Source organism: Lucilia sericata, unplaced genomic scaffold (assembly GCF_015586225.1).
Source record: "Lucilia sericata isolate MDLA Ls3-8-SP2 unplaced genomic scaffold, ASM1558622v1 Contig001475F_arrow, whole genome shotgun sequence".
Classification (NCBI taxonomy): Eukaryota; Metazoa; Arthropoda; class Insecta; order Diptera; family Calliphoridae; genus Lucilia; species Lucilia sericata.
In genome coordinates, this window is record NW_023995403.1 from 69,419 (window position 1) to 89,966 (window position 20,548).

Consider the following 20,548-nt stretch of genomic DNA (forward strand, 5'->3'; position numbering starts at 1 on the left):
GTTCTAGTTCAGTTCTATTTCAGTTCTAGTTCAGTTCTATTTCAGTTCTATTTCAGTTCTAGTTCAGTTCTAGTTCAGTTCTAGTTCAGTTCTAGTTCAGTTCTAGTTCAGTTCGAGTTCAGTTCGAGTTCAGTTCTAGTTTAGTTCAGTTCTAGTTTAGTTCAGTTCTAGTTTAGTTCAGTTCTAGTTCAGTTCTAGTTCAGTTCTAGTTCAGTTCTAGTTCAGTTCTAGTTCAGTTCTAGTTCAGTTCTAGTTCAGTTCTAGTTCAGTTCAAGTTCAGTTTTAGTTCAGTTCTAGTTCAGTTCTATTTCAGTTCTAGTTCACTTCTAGTTCAGTTCTAGTTCAGTTCTAGTTCAGTTCTAGTTTAGTTCTAGTTCAGTTCTAGTTCAGTTCTAGTTCAGTTCTAGTTCAGTTTTAATTCAGTTATAGTTTAGTTCTAGTTCAGTTCTAGTTTAGTTCTAGTTCAGTTCTAGTTCAGTTCTAGTTCAGTTCTAGTTCAGTTCTAGTTCAGTTCTAGTTCAGTTCTATTTCAGTTCTAGTTCAGTTCTATTTCAGTTCTATTTCAGTTCTAGTTCAGTTCTAGTTCAGTTCTAGTTCAGTTCTAGTTCAGTTCTAGTTCAGTTCTAGTTCAGTTCTAGTTCAGTTCGAGTTCAGTTCGAGTTCAGTTCTAGTTTAGTTCAGTTCTAGTTTAGTTCAGTTCTAGTTTAGTTCAGTTCTAGTTCAGTTCTAGTTCAGTTCTAGTTCAGTTCTAGTTCAGTTCTAGTTCAGTTCTAGTTCAGTTCTAGTTCAGTTCTAGTTCAGTTCTAGTTCAGTTCTAGTTCAGTTCTAGTTCAGTTCTATTTCAGTTCTAGTTCAGTTCTATTTCAGTTCTATTTCAGTTCTAGTTCAGTTCTAGTTCAGTTCTAGTTCAGTTCTAGTTCAGTTCGAGTTCAGTTCGAGTTCAGTTCTAGTTTAGTTCAGTTCTAGTTTAGTTCAGTTCTAGTTTAGTTCAGTTCTAGTTCAGTTCTAGTTCAGTTCTAGTTCAGTTCTAGTTCAGTTCTAGTTCAGTTCTAGTTCAGTTCTAGTTCAGATCTAGTTCAGTTCTAGTTCAGTTCTAGTTCAGTTCTAGTTCAGTTCTAGTTCAGTTCTAGTTCAGTTCTAGTTTAGTTCTAGTTCAGTTCTAGTTCAGTTCTAGTTCAGTTCTAGTTCAGTTCTAGTTCAGTTTTAATTCAGTTATAGTTTAGTTCTAGTTCAGTTCTAGTTTAGTTCTAGTTCAGTTCTAGTTCAGTTCTAGTTCAGTTCTAGTTCAGTTCTAGTTCAGTTCAGTTCTAATTCAGTTCTAGTTCAGTTCTAGTTCAGTTCTAGTTCAGTTCAGTTCAGTTCTAGTTCAGTTCTAGTTCAGTTCTAGTTCAGTTCTAGTTCTAATTCAGTTCTAGTTCAGTTCTAGTTCAGTTCTAATTCGGTTCTAGTTCAGTTAATATATTTAGTTAACTTTAAGTTATTAACTTTTAATCAAATTGTCTTAAATAAAAAATCTAATTAATATTTTTTTTTCTTTCTTTACAGATCTTAAGGTAAGTGTCAAAAATATACAACTGGTCACCTCAATAATACGCATTTCTTGTGAAACGCTATCAGCACATAATATTGATTCCTTAACCATTGATCAGTGATGATCATGTAGTGATGACGTTTGTGTTTTTTCATAACTGCACTTGTACTCGAATGCAACGGGGAAAATAATGCCTGAATGCTATTTGATAAGACCCAACAAGTATGTATGTATAATGTACCTGTCAGTTATCTTCACTTTATTCCTGACTTACACATTTATTTTCCAAAAACCATATTGCCTTCCCAAAACAAAAAAGTGTAACAATGATATAATGCCTCTTGGCCAACATGAAACCAAAAAACAAAAATCAGCCAAAAGAAGAAGGTCAAATTGCTGGCCAAAAAAGAAGTGGAGAAAAAAGAAACAAAACACAAGCTGGAGTAGTAAACATGTTAAATAACAAGTTTGTAATGATAAAAACCAAATCATTGAAAGGAAAAAAAGTGAGTGTTACACTCGCTCCACTTGCACCACGAGTATTACGTGTAAGAGGAGTCTTCTTGCGTATTACTTGCAACCAATTCCCTTTACTTTAACTGCAAGCTGAATACAAACATGACATCCATCTATGCAACTTCTATACTTATGTGACTGAGTATGAGTAATTGTGGGAAGTTTCAAGGATTTCATATTTACTAAAGTGTTAAAAATTTTGTGTATTTTTTTTATTATTACTTCACTACTTGTTGTTCTCCTTTCCATCACACCTCTTCATTTTAACATCGTACCATTACCATCATCTGCGTCAGCATTATCATTTCTTCATTATTAAGGTTTCCTTGGTTGGTGTGCGAAGTTGTTTTTATTCACTGTTTAATTTGTATGGTTTGGAAAAAAACGGCTTTTAATCGAAAGGCGTTAGGTTACATTTTATATGGGTCTCTTGCCATGGGGTGGAGTTGAATATCAGATTATTATGATAAGTTTTTTTTCTTCTTTTCGTTGATGTTTTGGAGGCAACAAGTGTAATTTACATAGGTTTTTTTATTATTTCTTGGTTAAAGGAAACCAAATTATTACTTTTTAAATTTAAAGGCACATAGTTATTGATAGTAACCTTACTTGGGTATATATTATAGTTCCTTGGTTGTATAAGAAATGGATGATGCCTTGACTCCAATATTGCACGACCTTAAACGACTCAGAAGTCTCAAATCTTATCGTTAGAGGGAAGTTTTTTTTCAGTTCTAGTTCGGTTTTGTTGTTGTTGTGTTATAGTTGTGCTCTAGTTCTGTTCTAGTTCTGTTCTAGTTCTGTTCTAGTTCTGTTCTAGTTCTGTTCTAGTTCTGTTCTAGTTCTGTTCTAGTCCTGTTCTAGTTCTGTTCTAGTTATATTCTAGTTCTGTTCTAGTTCTTTTCTAGTTCTGTTCTAGTTCTGTTCTAGTTCTGTTCTAGTTCTGTTCTAGTTCTGTTCTAGTTCTGTTCTAGTTCTGTTCTAGTTCTGTTCTAGTTCTGTTCTAGTTCTGTTCTAGTTCTGTTCTAGTTCTGTTCTAGTTCTGTTCTAGTTCTGTTCTAGTTCTGTTCTAGTTCTGTTCTAGTTCTGTTCTAGTTCTGTTCTAGTTCTGTTCTAGTTCTGTTCTAGTTCTGTTCTAGTTCTGTTCTAGTTCTGTTCTAGTTCTGTTCTAGTTCTGTTCTAGTTCTGTTCTAGTTCTGTTCTAGTTCTGTTCTAGTTCTGTTCTAGTTCTGTTCTAGTTCTGTTCTAGTTCTGTTCTAGTTCTGTTCTAGTTCTGTTCTAGTTCTGTTCTAGTTCTGTTCTAGTTCTGTTCTAGTTCTGTTCTAGTTCTGTTCTAGTTCTGTTCTAGTTCTGTTCTAGTTCTGTTCTAGTTCTGTTTAGTTCTGTTCTAGTTCTGTTCTAGTTCTGTTCTAGTTCTGTTCTAGTTCTGTTCTAGTTCTGTTCTAGTTCTGTTCTAGTTCTGTTCTAGTTCTGTTCTAGTTCTGTTCTAGTTCTGTTCTAGTTCTGTTCTAGTTCTGTTCTAGTTCTGTTCTAGTTCTGTTCTAGTTCTGTTCTAGTTTCTGTTCTAGTTCTGTTCTAGTTCTGTTCTAGTTCTGTTCTAGTTCTGTTCTAGTTCTGTTCTAGTTCTGTTCTAGTTCTGTTCTAGTTCTGTTCTAGTTCTGTTCTAGTTCTGGTCTAGTTCTGTTCTAGTTCTGTTCTAGTTCTGTCTAGTTCTGTTCGTTCTGTTCTAGTTCGGTTCTAGTTCTGTTCTAGTTTCTGTTCTGTTCTGTTCAGTTCTGTTCTAGTTTGGTCTAGTTCTGGTCTAGTTCTGTTCTAGTTCTGTTCTAGTTCTGTTCTAGTTCTGTTCTAGTTCTGTTCTAGTTCTGTTCTAGTTCTGTTCTAGTTCTGTTCTAGTTCTGTTCTAGTTCTGTTCTAGTTCTGTTCTAGTTCTGTTCTGTTCTAGCTCTGTTCTAGTTCTGTTCTAGTTCTGTTCTAGTTCTGTTCTAGTTCTGTTCTAGTTCTGTTCTAGTTCTGTTCTAGTTCTGTTCTAGTTCTGTTCTAGTTCTGTTCTAGTTCTGTTCTAGTTCTGTTCTAGTTCTGTTCTAGTTCTGTTCTAGTTCTATTCTAGTTCTGTTTTAGTTCTGTTCTAGTTCTGTTCTAGTTCTGTTCTAGTTCTGTTCTAGTTCTGTTCTAGTTCTGTTCTAGTTCTGTTCTAGTTCTGTTCTAGTTCTGTTCTAGTTCTGTTCTAGTTCTGTTCTAGTTCTGTTCTAGTTCTGTTCTAGTTCTGTTCTAGTTCTGTTCTAGTTCTGTTCTAGTTCTGTTCTAATTCTAGTTCTACTCTGGTTCTATTCTAGTTCTGTTCCGTTCTATTTATATTCTAGTTCTGTTTAAGTTCAGTTCTAGTTCTATTCTACTGCTACAAATTGCCTCTTTAGTTTTACTCATAGAAATTTCTATAATTTTTTGTAAAAGTTTTCCCATTTTGCTTCAATGGAAACATTTAAATTATTAATCAACTTAAATATTTTAGCTAAAATAATTACAAATCCCTTGTTTTAACCCTCTTAAGACCTTTAGAAATCTATTAGTACTCAATTAAAAGCATAGATTATTTTCAAAAATAAAATAATATAGGTACATATTGGCCAAATTTATAAACCAAATTCTAACTGTGTTGCAACAACCCCCTTGACAGAAAATTTACACTAACAAAAACGCAACAGAGTTTTTGTTTTCAAAGTTGTGGCGATAAGAGTACAAGCATTTGTGGAGAGTTGATTTGAAAATAAATAAAAGAGAGAGAGAGAGAGAGCTAAATTAAAATAAATTATAACAAAGGATATGAGTAGAAGGACCTGTTTGGCATGCAATTTTTCACTTTATTGTTGTGTGTATATATGTTAGTAATTTAAAGAGAGAGTAAGAGACAGAGAGAGAGTATTAAATAAATCATTATTTTGTAGTGTTTATAGAATTTAGTGCATAGGAATTATTGTGTTTATTTTATGGACAAATTTTGCTGCCTATATGTGTGAGTGTATGTCTGTGTAGTTTTATGAATTTTGAAAAAAATTGTTATAGACACAAAAATTTAAAGTTTTTTCAGTAAAATCACCAAATCAAACAAAACTCACCTACATGAAAAGAAAACACTAATACTAAATAACACCACCCACCCCTAAAGTGAAAACTAACAACCTCTTACTCTGAGCCGATTTCTAGTCTATTAAGAGTATGAGATTGTTTATGAGCGTGTATACATATGTATTGTTATTTTTTGTTTTTTTTTCTATATACTGTTATCAAATAGAAATTTTTATAGACAGTTCTGAGACATTTGGAGTATGAGAGGAAAATTGTTATGGTGTGCGTGTGTATGTGTATAATTTTCATTTAGGATACCCTCTGTTGGTAAGGGTATGAATATTGGGGTCTTTTGTTTTTCCTATAATGTATTTTCTAAGGTGGGTTTAAGCGCCTGCTCCTAAAAATTGGAAAATTTTATATTTAACTACCCAATAATGGGGTGTTGTATGTTGTTAAGGGAAAAATGCAATTTTTTGCATTTTCCTTTTTTCCTCCTCTTCAGCTGGCAGGTATGAGTAATACTCATACTAGTGTTATAGTAAAAAATTGTGAAAAATCAATAAAATTTTTAGTTTTGGGAAAAAAATTTAAAATTTCCTTTAAAACTTTAAAATGTCTTTATAAATATTTTACTCTTACCTTTAAAACAAACATTTTAATTTAGTTAATTCCGTAAATTAATTAGTTTAAATTTTGTTTTATTTTTCTTTTCTTTTTTAACTAAATAAAATTTAAATTCTTTTTTAAATTCCATTAATATTTGTTTAACTTGAAAATTTTAAACACTTTTTCCACATTTTCATTTAAGTTTTTTTTTTAATATTTTTTAAAGCATTTCCTTCTTTTCTAATTTAAACTTTCCCGCGCCTCCCTAGTTTTAAGGGGGGGAGGGCAGCTGTTTAGTTATTTCCTTTAGAAAACCAACACTATTCTATTTTTTATTAATTTTTTATTGTTGTTGATTTGTTTATTATAATTTTTAAACGTGTCCGTCTATGCCAATTGCCAATTCACTAATAAATTCTGCGTAACATTAAAAAATATAAATTGTATCCTTAAATGCCAGTGTTTTCCCCAAAAAAAAACACAATCTAAAAGCAAATAGTTAGATGTGAGAGTGTCTGTGATGTTTTGTTAGTAAATAACATTTTTTACTCTGTGCGCTGGCGTCATAACAAAAACATTTACTCAAACTCCCCAAAATTTGCAAAAGCCCCCCAGCTCCTCTGTCCACTCACTTGCTCTGGCCTTCTATCACAGAGTAATAAAATATTTAGATTTTGGCGCTCTAATCGATTTTTAATTGAATTTTAAATGTATAATTATTCTTTGACAACAGATTTTGCTTGAAATTTCTTTAAAGGAGGGGGATGATAAAAACAATTTAATTACCCGTAAAAAGAAATAAAAAGAAAATAGAATTTAATTTAAAGTTTAGTTAAAAAAATATTAGTGAAAACGTAAAATTTAAATTTAATATTTTAACTTAACACTAGATGGCAGTTGAATATATTAGCTCAGTCATGAACCATTAACGGTTTTTGTAGCTGCTAAAACTTAAAACCTCACTTGTGCTTCTCAAACTTATTAGTAAAAGTTTGGAAAACATTGCAGTTTGAAATTGTGGTACAGGTTTGTGGATTCACTCTACTGAAACTACTAGTACATGTAAATACCTTTAAAGTACTGGATAAATGAATTTTCGAAAAAGCCATCAAATGTAATAGATTATGGTGTATGTCTTAGCTATGTATGTTTTAAGACTTAAGTCATCGCAGTTCTAGTTCGGTTCTAGTTCAGTTCTAGTTCAGTTCTAGTTCAGTTCTAGTTCAGTTCTAGTTCAGTTCTAGTTCAGTTCTAGTTCAGTTCTAGTTCAGTTCTAGTTCAGTTCTAGTTCAGTTCTAGTTCAGTTCTAGTTCAGTTCTAGTTCAGTTCTAGTTCAGTTCTAGTTCAGTTCTAGTTCAGTTCTAGTTCAGTTCTAGTTCAGTTCTAGTTCAGTTCTAGTTCAGTTCTAGTTCAGTTCTAGTTCAGTTCTAGTTCAGTTCTAGTTCAGTTCTAGTTCAGTTCTAGTTCAGTTCTAGTTCAGTTCTATTTCAGTTCCAGTTCAGTTCTAGTTCAGTTCCAGTTCAGTTCTAGTTCAGTTCTAGTTCAGTTCTAGCTTAGTTCTAGTTCAGTTCTAGTTCAGTTCTAGTTCAGTTCTAGTTCAGTTCTAGTTCAGTTCTAGTTCAGTTCTAGTTCAGTTCTAGTTCAGTTCTAGTTCAGTTCTAGTTCAGTTCTAGTTCAGTTCTAGTTCAGTTCTAGTTCAGTTCTAGTTCAGTTCAGTTAGTTCAGTTCTAGTTCAGTTCAGTTCTAGTTCAGTTCTAGTTCAGTTCTAGTTCAGTTCTAGTTCAGTTCTAGTTCAGTTCTAGTTCAGTTCTAGTTCAGTTCTAGTTCAGTTCTAGTTCAGTTCTAGTTCAGTTCTAGTTCAGTTCTAGTTCAGTTCTAGTTCAGTTCTAGTTCAGTTCTAGTTCAGTTCTAGTTCAGTTCTAGTTCAGTTCTAGTTCAGTTCTAGTTCAGTTCTAGTTCAGTTCTAGTTCAGTTCTAGTTCAGTTCTAGTTCAGTTCTTTCAGTTCTAGTTCAGTTCTAGTTCAGTTCTAGTTCAGTTCTAGTTCCGTTCTAGTTCAGTTCTAGTTCAGTTCAAGTTCAGTTCTAGTTCTAGTTCAGTTCTAGTTGAGTGCTAGTTCAGTTCTAGTTCAGTTCTAGTTCAGTTCTAGTTCAGTTCTAGTTCAGTTCTAGTTCAGTTCTAGTTCAGTTCTAGTTCAGTTCTAGTTCAGTTCTAGTTCAGTTCTAGTTCAGTTCTAGTTCAGTTCTAGTTCAGTTCTAGTTCAGTTCTAGTTCAGTTCTAGTTCAGTTCTAGTTCAGTTCTAGTTCAGTTCTAGTTCAGTTCTAGTTCAGTTCTAGTTCAGTTCTAGTTCAGTTCTAGTTTAGTTCAGTTCTAGTTCAGTTCTAGTTCAGTTCTAGTTCAGTTCTAGTTCAGTTCTAGTTCAGTTCTAGTTCAGTTCTAGTTCAGTTCTAGTTCAGTTCTAGTTCAGTTCTAGTTCAGTTCTAGTTCAGTTCTAGTTCAGTTCTAGTTCAGTTCTAGTTCAGTTCTAGTTCAGTTCTAGTTCAGTTCTAGTTCAGTTCTAGTTCAGTTCTAGTTCAGTTCTAGTTCAGTTCTAGTTCAGTTCTAGTTCAGTTCTAGTTCAGTTCTAGTTCAGTTTCTAGTTCAGTTCTAGTTCAGTTCTAGTTCAGTTCTAGTTCAGTTCTAGTTCAGTTCTAGTTCAGTTCTAGTTCAGTTCTAGTTCAGTTCTAGTTCAGTTCTAGTTCAGTTCTAGTTCAGTTCTAGTTCAGTTCTAGTTCAGTTCTAGTTCAGTTCTAGTTCAGTTCTAGTTCAGTTTATTTATTTTCTACTTCATTTCTAGTTAAGTCTATTTTTGTCAAAACTGTTTAAAATTTAAAATTTTTCTTCAACAATTTGATTTTTAAGAATAACAAACAAACTCAAAACTTTATTTTAAATTCTTTTTATGACATGACATACAAAGATAAGTGTGTGCTTTACTTGAGAAAATATTTATTTATAAAGTATCATCTTCAGCAAAACTAAATTGCAAGAGAAAAACATTTTTTGTGTGGAAAATTTCACACACTTTAGTTCCTTATGTCATATGAAATACAACACAAAAACTTGACACCAAACTTTATGTCAAACTGACTTGTGGGCAGGATGTAAAGTGTTAAAGTTACAAGAGTCAAACACACAAGTTTGTCGTATACAAAATTAAAGATAAAGTATAGAACCATTTAATGTTAAGATAGGAAATAAAATAGTTTTTATTGAATTTAAATATAAAAGGCGGGTTTATCAGTATTTATTTAAAATTCAATAAAATTTCTGAACAAAACTCGATTGAACAAGAAAATTGTTTTTTTTTCTCAGTCTATGCTTAATGTAATCAAACATTTTCTTTATTTATTTGATCGAACTTCTTTAAGGTTATATAAATTCTTTTTTCGCTGCTGCTCTCTTAAAACGTCCTAGTAACAACCAATATTAAAACCAAATTCAACATTCGAATTAGCATAGTTGATGCTGCACTATTAGTACAATCCAAATTATTAACCATTATTGCATATTGAGTCTCATCGGGTGTGGCACAAGCCGGATTCTTACAGGCCACTTGGTTGGCATCAGCAAATGTTTGTGCCTGTACCGATAAATACAGAGGAGGACAATCCCCTAATGAGTCATAATCCAAACATAAATCTCCTAAATCAAAACTAAAATCCATAGTGGTGATTTGTTTACAATCTACACATTTTGTATATGGCTCTGTGGGATTGCGATAGGGCCAGGGATTTGAGCGTGAGGTACAGACAATAAAAGCCACTGCACTTAAAGGTTTTACTTTCAAATAACGCATACTGCCCTCGCTAAAGAAATAGTGGGGTGATAGGCGATAAAAATTTATGTGACCCAAGGGCTCATATTGCTCGATTTGATTGGAACCCATGGATAGAGATGTCCAATAGGCTGAGCAACGAGGATTGGTTAAACGGCGGGGAACTAGAGAAATTAAAAAAAATATTTTATGTTAACAATGTTTTTCAAGGTTTTTATCCTACCTTTTCTTATTCTCTTGACCAAAGGTTCAGCTGCAGTTTTTACTTCTAAATCATAACTCAGCACAAATATATCTTCCTGTTTATTATCTACAAATTCGTTAAATCTTATTACCGCTCCTCCAGCATAGTAAAGAAATGTCAAATCGGGCAAAGAATTATTGAAATAATTTACAAAATTTTTACAATAATCAAAATCATAATCGTATATAAATGCTGTTGGACTAGGTATCAATAGAGCAATCATGGAACGTCCTCCCAAAGAGGAGTTGTTGCGTTCATATTTTAAAATTGTTTCAGCTAAAAGTTGAGTTTTACTTAAGATCAAGGGTAAACTGAAACCGGGGCGGACTGAAATATAAAAAAATATTTAGATTAGACTATAGACTAGACTGTAGACTATACTATAGACTAGACTATAGACTAGACTATTCACTAGACTATAGATTATACTATGGACTAGACTATAGACTAGACTATAGACTAGACTATAGACTAGACTATGGACTAGACTATAGACTAGACTATAGACTAGACTATGGACTAGACTATAGACTAGACTATAGACTAGACTATGGACTAGACTATAGACTAGACTATAGACTAGACTATGGACTATACTATAGACTAGACTAAAGACTAGACTATAGACTAGATAGTAGACTCGACTCTCTAGACTATAGACTAGAATATAGACTAGAATATAGACTAGACTATAGACTAGACTATAGACTAGACTATAGACTAGACTATAGACTAGACTATAGACTAGACTATAGACTAGACTATAGACTAGACTATAGACTAGACTATAGACTAGACTATAGACTAGACTATAGACTAGACTATAGACTAGACTATAGACTAGACTATAGACTAGACTATAGACTAGACTATAGACTAGACTATAGACTAGACTATAGACTAGACTATAGACTAGACTATAGACTAGACTATAGACTAGACTATAGACTAGACTATAGACTAGACTATAGACTAGACTATAGACTAGACTATAGACTAGACTATAGACTAGACTATAGACTAGACTATAGACTAGACTATAGACTAGACTATAGACTAGACTATAGACTAGACTATAGACTAGACTATAGACTAGACTATAGACTAGACTATAGACTAGACTATAGACTAGACTATAGACTAGACTATAGACTAGACTATAGACTAGACTATAGACTAGACTATAGACTAGACTATAGACTAGACTATAGACTAGACTATAGACTAGACTATAGACTAGACTATAGACTAGACTATAGACTAGACTATAGACTAGACTATAGACTAGACTATAGACTAGACTATAGACTAGACTATAGACTAGACTATAGACTAGACTATAGACTAGACTATAGACTAGACTATAGATTAGACTATAGACTAGACTATAGACTAGACTATAGACTAGACTATAGACTAGACTATAGACTAGAATATAGACTAGACTATAGACTAGACTAAGACTAGACTGTAGACTAGATAGACTAGACTATAGACTAGACTATAGACTAGACTATAGACTAGACTATAGACTAGACTAGACTAGACTATAGACTAGACTATAGACTAGACTATAGACTAGACTATAGACTAGACTATAGACTAGACTATAGACTAGACTATAGACTAGACTATAGACTAGACTATAGACTATAGACTAGACTATAGACTAGACTATAGACTAGACTATAGACTAGACTATAGACTAGACTATAGACTAGACTATAGACTAGACTATAGACTAGACTATAGACTAGACTATAGACTAAACTATAGACTAGACTAGCTAGACTAGACTATAGACTAGACTAGACTATAGACTAGACTATAGACTAGACTATAGACTAGACTATAGACTAGACTATAGACTAGACTATAGACTAGACTATAGACTAGACTATAGACTAGACTATAGACTAGACTATAGACTAGACTAGACTAGACTATAGACTAGACTATAGACTAGACTATAGACTAGACTATAGACTAGACTATAGACTAGACTATAGACTAGACTATAGACTATACTATAGACTAGACTAGACTAGACTATAGACTAGACTATAGACTAGACTATACTAGACTATAGTCTAGACTATAGACTAGACTATATACTAAACTATAGACTAGACTATAGACTAGACTATAGACTAGACTATAGACTAGACTATAGACTATACTATAGACTAGACTATAGACTAGATTATAGGCTAGACTATAGACTAGACTATGGACTAGACTATGGACTAGACTAAAGACTATATAGACTAAACTATAGACTAAACTATAGACTATAGTCTAGACTGTAGACTAGACTATAGGCTATACTATAGAATATAGTATAGGCTAGACTATAGACTATAGTATAGGCTAGATAATAGTATATATATTATTCTCCTACTTACACCTCGACTGGCTGGTCTTATTCCATTTCTCATAATAGTCTGTTATATAAAACGTACGTTCAACAATAGTACTACCATCTCGAGCGGCTAATAGGGTAATGGAACTGCCATAAGGATTAATATTTAAACGTTGTACCACATAGCTAAAGTTTAGAAAGAATAATAAAATTTAAATTTCTTAAACAGCTGTTAAATGGTTACTTGAGATAATCCACTATATAATCATATTCCCAATAAGTATCCAAGAACACAAAAATATCAGTCATTACTGTTGTAAGATTTGTAATATGTTGAGGCTGTTGGTTCCAGGCCGGGTCAGTAGAAGGGTTAGAAGTTACTACAGCTTTTTGTGATGAAAGGGTAATTTAATGATTAAGTTTTACAAATTAATTATAATGATGGTAAATTAAAAGAAATACTCTCTGTTGTATTTTTTTCGGACTAAATCCAATTTTTTTTTTAATTTAAAAGTTTATTAGAAAAAGTGTAATTTATAATTTGTTGTTATTTTTGTTTTTATAAATTTTACTTAAAAATAATAATTTAAGCATAAAGTTATATTGTAAAATAAAGATAAAAATGAATAAAAAGAAAAACAAACTCTTTGACAGGATCTTAAGGATCACAAGTTGACCCAGGATTTGTTCTAATTGAAGGTCTCAACTTGTAAGTTGTATAAAAAACGAAGTGAAAATAACTTATTTAAATTATGTGTATAAATATGGCGTCGAAATTTGAATATATTTGTGAAAACCATTTAAAGAAGTTTACTCAACAAATACACCAGGATCAAGGTGGCAAAACTGGCTGTTAAAGCTGATACACCACTATAGCAGCCCAAATTAACCACTGACATTATATAACGGGCCTGATCAGGTGTTTGACAGGCTGCATCGGTGCAGATAGAGGCATATGAAGAGCCACCATATGATGGGCCACCAAAACTTGATGATGATGATGATGGTGAGGAGGAGGAAGAATAACTAGAAGGAGCCTGTACCGAAACATATAGAGGAGGACATTGATGTATTGTATAGTAACCATTACAGGCATTCGATAAATCATATGAAAAAGTATTGCCCTGTAATTGGGTACAGGTAACATCCGAATTGCTAGAGGTGGCATTTTGTTGGGGTAGAACCACTGAACGTGATGTGCATACGGTAAATTGTACCGAATTTTGTGATTGTATATTCAAATAACGACCATTACCAGCACCATAGAAATAATTGGGTACCATGCGATAAAAATTAGTAACACCGGGACGGGCATATTGAGCTAGTTGATCAGTTCCCCAGGTGGAAGTATACCAAGAGGCACCACAGCGGGGATTTATCAAACGGCGAGGAACTAGAAAAGTATGAACATAATTATAAAGCCCGTGACTTAAAATTTAAGTTAAAATAAACTTACTTGTCTTAATTCTCATAACTACCGGTCCACCGGCTGTAGCTGGACTTGTGGAAGGACTCAGGGAGAATAAATCTTTAGTGGGTTCCAAAACAAATGAGGTGAAACGTGTTATAGTGCCGCCAGCATAATAAATGAAACGTAAATCGGGTATTTGTTCGTTTATGTATTGTAACTGAGTGGTGGCATAATTGGAATCTGAAGCACTGACAGTAGCCATATAGGGCACCATTAAGGCTATTAAAGAGCGTCCTCCCACCGTAGAATTAGTCTTCTGAGCATTCATATATTGGGTAGTCAAATTTTGTATGCTTTGCAATACCGTAGGTAAGCTAAAGCCCTGGGTATCTTTGTTATAACATAAGAAGTTAGTGTTAAAATTTTAAGTAAAATTTGTATTTGTCAATAACTTACAATTATTATGTGTGGTATAGTTCCAACCCTGGAATATGTCCGATATATAATTGGTGGTATTAACTATAATGGAACCATCAGCTGCTGCCAATAATGTCACCGAACTGGCATAAGGATTAATGTTTAAATTGCTCAGCACATAGCTAAATATTAAGATTTATTAATAAATTGATTTCGATATTTTGGCAATACAAATTGACTTACTTGACATAGTCCTGCACTTGATAGAATGGCCAAGTGGTATCTATATAAACATATATATTTGTCATGGGTGTTATGGTTTGTGAGACATCTTGGGGTACCGCACTGCTAACCGAACATAAAGGATCATTCATGGCTAAAGGAATAATATGAGTTTATTACAATTAGTTAAAGCTACTCTTAAGTCTACAGTTCGGTAAGAAAACAACTGATAAGAAATGGAGTTCGTTTTTAACTATTATATATAAAGACGATGTTGTAAGCTTCGATTAGACATTAAAATCTAATTCTGAGAAGACTTTTCTCAACAGTTGGGGAAGCAAACAGTTCTACGAATGTGTTTTAATTATCTACTTGAGATAACGGTTATTAGTTTATTTACCATAGCATAGTCTGTAATTTAGAATGTAAACTATAATGTATATTGTAGGCTATCCTGTAAGTTAGTATATAGTCTAGCTAATAAGGTAGTGTGTTTTCTAGCCTGTAAGTTAGTATGTAGTCTAGTTTGTAGCCTAGTCTCTAATCTAGTCTATAATTTAGTCAGTAATCTAGTCTATGATCTTACTTGTAAGTTAGTCTATAGTCTAGTCTGTAAGGTAGTGTGTAGTCTAGAATGTAAGTTAGTTTGTAATCTAGTCTTTAACCCAGTATGTAATCTAATCTGTAATATAGTCTGTAGTGTATTCTATGATCTTGCCTGTAAGTTAGTTCGTAGTCTAGATTGTAATCTAGTCTATAATCTAGTAAGTAATCTAATCTGTAATCTAGTTTGTAGTGTATTGTATGATCTTGTCTTTAAGTTAGTTTATAGTCTAGATTGTAAGTTAGTTTGTGATCTAGTCGGTAATCTAGTATATTGTCTGCTCTGTAATTGTAAGTTAGTCTATAGTCTAGATTGTAAGTTAGTTTGTAATCTAGTCTCTAATCTAGTATGTAATAGTTTGTAGTGTATTTTATGATCTTGTCTCTAAGTTAGTCTATAGTCTAGATTGTAAGTTAGTTGGGGTCTAGTCGGTGATTTAGTATGTTGTCTGCAATGTAAGTGACCAGGAGGGCAAAGATTGAAAACCTTCAAAATTTTGCTTTAAATGAATGAAAATATTTCATTAAATATCGTTTGGAAGCTTTAAAAGTATTTGAAATTCACAAAAATATTCTCAACAAAACATTAAAATTAACTTAATTAATCCTCACACAAACACAAACAGAGAGTATTTCTTATAAAAATAATGTAGTTTCCAAAAAAATATTTAACATTTACTACTTACGCAAATAATTGATCAAAGCATTTGTGGCAGACAATGAAAAATTGGCAATCGAATCTGGAGACAAAGTAACCACCAATTGCATTTCACGATCCAAGACCTGAGCAAATGCTGATGTCTGAGCCATCATAGTTTGTTGATAATTGGTAATACCCTGGAAGGTAGCCATGCGATTACAGGCCATTATGCCGCTACCCAAAACACCATCCAAAGAATAATACATACGCAATACTTGAGATAATTTCAAATTGTTAATTTGATTATTCCATTGAGCAATGTTAAGCGCCAATATAAGACCATCAATGCCACCACGTATTTCGGCATCAGTCATTTCAAGGTTTTGTCTTTGCGAAAGGAAATACCATTTGGGCATTACGGTGCTATTCCAGGCACCTATAGCACCTACGGTGGCCTGTTCGTTAGCAGAGACGGGAACTTGTACTAAAGCAACCTCAGCCAAATCACCAGCCACAGTGGCGGCCCATCTATTGTCTACATTGACGGTGGCTATTTGTGGCATATTTTGATAACCATTGCGACGAGAGGCCATAGCCAGTAAAGTTCTTAAAGGTACGGTTTGAGGTTGCAAACCAGCAGCTATACCTGCCAATAAAGTACCCGCAGCCACTGTACCCCATTGGGTGCGTATAACACCATTTTCCACTGGACACTGGCTAATGCTATTACTGCCTCCATTGTTATTGTAACCATAATCATTCCAGCCATATTCATAATCATAGGACTTGGCATTTGTATTAAAACGTTGTCCCGCCTGCATAGGAGCACCACGTTTGGCTGCCTGAGATTGTAAGCTATCCAAAATTTCTACATCTCCTATGAAATTACTGGGTCTTTGTTGAGGATTGTGTAAAGCACGCGGTAAACGTTGGGATCTATATTGAGCCAAATTGCTGCATACAGTATTCTCATCTCCTCGGACGCGTGTATCAAACGAACTGGACAGCATAAAATGTAGAGAGCACCTTTCCTCACTGGTTAGAGAATTATTGGGAAAATTGAAAGCATTACCAGGTATCAAACGTTGTAGAAGTATGCGAAATTTGGGAAATTGGAAACCAGTAGGACTATAGGGTATAACTCCAGGTAAACCGGCAGCCACACCATTAGCTCTCTGTATGCCATCTTGACGGAAACGATGGGTCAAAGATACCGCCAATTGGCGTATATCTTGATTAAAACCATAAGAATTTTCCACTTTTTCTATCAGTGTTATTAGAGTTTCTATGTTGGAGGGCAAACGATTAGCACGATCCATATAGTAAGAGGTATTATAACATTCCACCAATGACGGAGGTATTTGTAATTGGGCATTTTCTTGAGCTTGTGTTAAATCTATGCTTAAGCATAGATATAAAGCTAACAGACCCAAAAGGGTCTGTATTTTATTCGTTTTAAACATAGTTTTCAAAAAAATTTCGTATATTTGTTCTCTTGAGGTTTGCAATGTCGTTATTAAGTATAAAATAGGCTGTAAAGAAATAAGTTAAGAAACCAAATTAGTTGTTTTTTAAATAAGATTGATGGATTTTAAAGTGTTACACTAGTTTTTCTATACATAATTGTTACAACTAATAATTAGTTCAGGGTTAACCTATCAGTTATTTGTGACCACTTATTACTCATAAAAATTTATGAATTTGGAGACTTTGTGACAAGTGCTTTTTTATATATATTTTTGGTATTATATTTGAAATATGATAACAAAAATTTTGTTATGTTCTTTTTTTCTATAACTAAGGTATTTGATTTTATTGCGTGTATTATTTCTGTATTCCTTTCCATTATCTTTCACTCTATCACTATTTATCAGTTTTTTTTTACGATTTACAAGAAATAATTTCAAATGTGTATATAGAGGCATTATCATTTAATCGTATATTGATGATATCATTCGTTAGGTATTGTCATTATTTTGTTCCTGTTCTTGTTATTTTTTTCAAAAAATTCAATTGTTTGCATACAGGTGTGTCTGAAAGTAACGAAGGAAACTGAAGCTGACCCCACACTTTAGCTTCTTAAAAATGATTCATTGTATTCTAAGAATTGTAGCCACTTGTCATACCAAATTAATGATCAGATCTCTCTCGTCTATGAGTCTTAATTTTTTGAAGTATGAGTAGGTGAGTGAAAATACTGAGATTTCTGTCATAGCTTGCCGAAAGTCAAGTGATCCGGATATATTTCATATGTGTCTGACATCTTTAAGAATATTGCATGTTTGTCTATGATTGGAACATGCAGACCCTTTGAACGAAGCTAGTTTTTTTTGATACAGCTTTCGCTAAGTTAACAAACTTTCAGATTAATCATAAGCAAAGACTCTAAGTGTAAATCGAAAATCTTCCACAGTTCCAAACCAGAAATCTTTCAATTTGTGAGCGAGTTTTTGGATCCAATTCAATGCGAGTATTCTAGTTGGTGTAATCTTATCGAAACAACATCGCGAACACAGTGTTTGAAAGATCAAGAATATGGGGAAACAATTTTCGCAAAATTGGCAATCTTTGGTCGAGTATGACACGGGCCTTTCGGAAGAAAGTCAAGCGAACCAGAAATCTTTCAATTTGCGAGGCAGTTTTTAGAATGAAGACGATTGATGTGATCTTATCGACACTACATCGCGAACCCAGTGTTTAAAAGATCAAAAAGGTGGAGAAATAATTTTCACTGAGTTAACAAACTTTGGTCGAGCATGACTCGAATCGTTTAAAAAGTGTCAAGAGAATCAGAAATCTTTCAATGTACGAGGAAGTTTTTAGTATGAAAGCGATTTTACTGGATGTGATCTTTTCGAAACTACATCACAGACACAATGTTCGAAAGATCAAGAATACGAGGAAATGATATTATAGAAACTACATCGCGAACCCAGTGTTTGAAAGATCAAGAATATGGGGAAATAATTTTCTCTGAGAAATAGTCAAAGTGTCAAATTTCGTTCAGAAAGTGTCAAGAGAATCAGAAATCTTATCTAAACCACATCGCAGATACATTGTTCGAAAGATCATGAATATGAGGAAATGATCTTATCGAAACTACATCGCGAACCCAATGGTCGAAAGATCAAGAAGTTGGGGAAACAATTTTCGCTGAAATCGTTCAGAAAGTGTCAAGAGAATCAGAAATCTTTCTATGTGCGAGGCAGTTTTTGGGATGAATGTCATTATACTGGATGTGATCTTTTCAAAACTACATCACAGACACAATGTTCGAAAGATCAAGAATATTAGGAAATGATCTTCATTGACTGGAATCGAAATATATTGAAAGATTGGATATTGAATCTGCTCTACAAGCACTGCAGATGTTGTCATAATGAGAAGTAAAAGATGAGATGAGATTTGTAATGTTACTTCTTGAAGACGCTGACATTTAGAACCTTAGAGGTATGTGAAGACATTTGTTTCGATAATTATAACTTATAGGTCTGAAACTTATTAACATCTTTTCCCTTTGGCGATCTCCTATTGGATTTGTCCAAAAGGTTTCTAAATTGCCGGAAGGGAAGCTAAAGTAGACCTTGTAGGTTCGAGAAAACGAAAGAGTTTTGAAAGCTATTCTATCTCTCGGTTCCTTTAAAGTCAAACGTGATCTTTGTAGACCTGTTAACCGTCATAGTTTTTGGAAAACTTCAACTTTAAGAACCTTATTGACTAAGGTATTTGTTTCATTATCATTAACTCAAATTTTCGGTTGAGGCTATATTTCCGGCATTAACAAATTTTCTTTGTTTTTTTTTGTCTTTATTACAATTGATTTCATTCAATTCATTAAATTTATTGTATATGTTTTAAATGTAAATGACTCATATTGGTCTGAACTTTTTTTAAACACATTTTCCTTATCAATATTTAATCTGTTCCTTGTGTTTGTACAAAATCACTATTCACCTTCACCATTCATTGAAATACTTTAGAGTTTCACAATATTCGATTTTATTTGTTCTTGGGTATAAAGGGGCTTTTTGTTTATTTTATTTTTGCCCCTATGGTATGTGTAATTTTGATAATTTAGGGCTTTACAGGTATTTTACTATTATCATAGAACCTGCATAGTTTTCTAATGTATATTTTCAAACACTTGTCTTTGTAGTTTACGCACTTGTTTTAGGAAAGAGTGAGACAGAGATCGAGAGAGTGAGTAAGAGCAATTGAGGGATTTTGTTAAAAAAAAAACGCGCAAAAACTCTACACTAGTGTTATAGTTTTTACAGTTCTATAAATGCGATTTTAAGACCTTTTTTTCCAAATGATTAGATAAAAAAACTAGAGACTAGAGGCATTATTAGAAAAAAGATAGTAGCAAATATTTAATATTGGTAATTTTTATACACTGAGCGAAAAAATTGACTATTTATTTTATAAATTAAATTAAATATTATTAGTCTTTATCAGAAGTTTAAATTCTTTTGTGTCTGAAATTCCATTTTATTAATTTGATTTTTCTTCTCTTTACTTTAGAAAATCTCTGCAGATCAGTTTTCTGAGCGATCGTCTCTCTGACAAGTAATTATTAAACTTTAACACTTTTCCTTCACTTAACATTGCCTCAGATCAGTACATATAATAACACTTGATATTTTTCATCTTTTTCAGAGTCTTTGTTTTCAGAAACACTTTTTTATTCTTTTAATACTCTTTTAGTGAAACCTATATATATCAGCGATCACTTCACACTTTTTTTTTACAAAAAGTTTTTCTTTGATTTTTTATATTTATTTTTAAATTTCTTAACACATTTTTATTTCAAATTTAGCACCGCTTATTTTTTACCTTCTTTAACCACCTGTTTCAAATATCGTACTACTTCTGCTGCTCATAAAAAGTACCTCACCTACTTGTTTATTATACTCTCCACAATGTTGTAATCTCTACAAAAAAGATAAGATTAGATAATTTTATTCTTGATAAAAAAGCAACAAAATTAAAATAATACCAATTATTCACCCACTTTTATTAGTAAATTATTTTCAAAACTCAAAAGAAAAGTATTTGCTCAAAGTAAAAATTTACCACTATTCCAGACTTTGTAAGAAAATTAAAATGTTCCAC

General features: G+C 32.8%; 2 protein-coding genes across 3 annotated transcripts in view; both read right to left on the bottom strand.

Annotated features, from left to right (window-relative positions):
- The window catches only part of LOC119611528 (protein charlatan), a 40,608-nt gene extending 34,479 nt beyond the window's left edge, over nucleotides 1–6,129 (bottom strand). Inside the window, exon 1 of the mRNA XM_037967141.1 lies at nucleotides 5,753–6,129. The gene's annotated coding sequence lies outside the window, so the exon portion shown is untranslated. The remainder of the gene's footprint in view (nucleotides 1–5,752) is intronic.
- A 2,944-nt stretch (nucleotides 6,130–9,073) lies between these two features.
- Nucleotides 9,074–20,344, bottom strand: LOC119611531. 2 transcript variants are annotated; one of them, XM_037967147.1, is made up of 6 exons: nucleotides 20,270–20,344; nucleotides 15,480–16,965; nucleotides 12,385–12,526; nucleotides 12,184–12,326; nucleotides 9,758–10,105; nucleotides 9,074–9,698 (listed from the first exon to the last, which is right to left on the bottom strand). In XM_037967147.1, exons 2-6 carry the CDS (start codon nucleotides 16,894–16,896, stop codon nucleotides 9,160–9,162), a joined length of 2,589 nt encoding a protein of 862 aa, XP_037823075.1. In that variant the 5' UTR covers nucleotides 16,897–16,965; nucleotides 20,270–20,344; the 3' UTR covers nucleotides 9,074–9,159. The 2 variants fall into 2 exon arrangements, with proteins under 2 accessions (XP_037823075.1, XP_037823074.1); XM_037967146.1 differs by lacking the exons at nucleotides 9,074–9,698; nucleotides 9,758–10,105; nucleotides 12,184–12,326; nucleotides 12,385–12,526 and adding exons at nucleotides 12,622–13,533; nucleotides 13,597–13,941; nucleotides 14,008–14,150; nucleotides 14,212–14,344 and having other exon boundaries at nucleotides 20,270–20,343.
- Nucleotides 20,345–20,548: the final 204 nt, after the last annotated feature.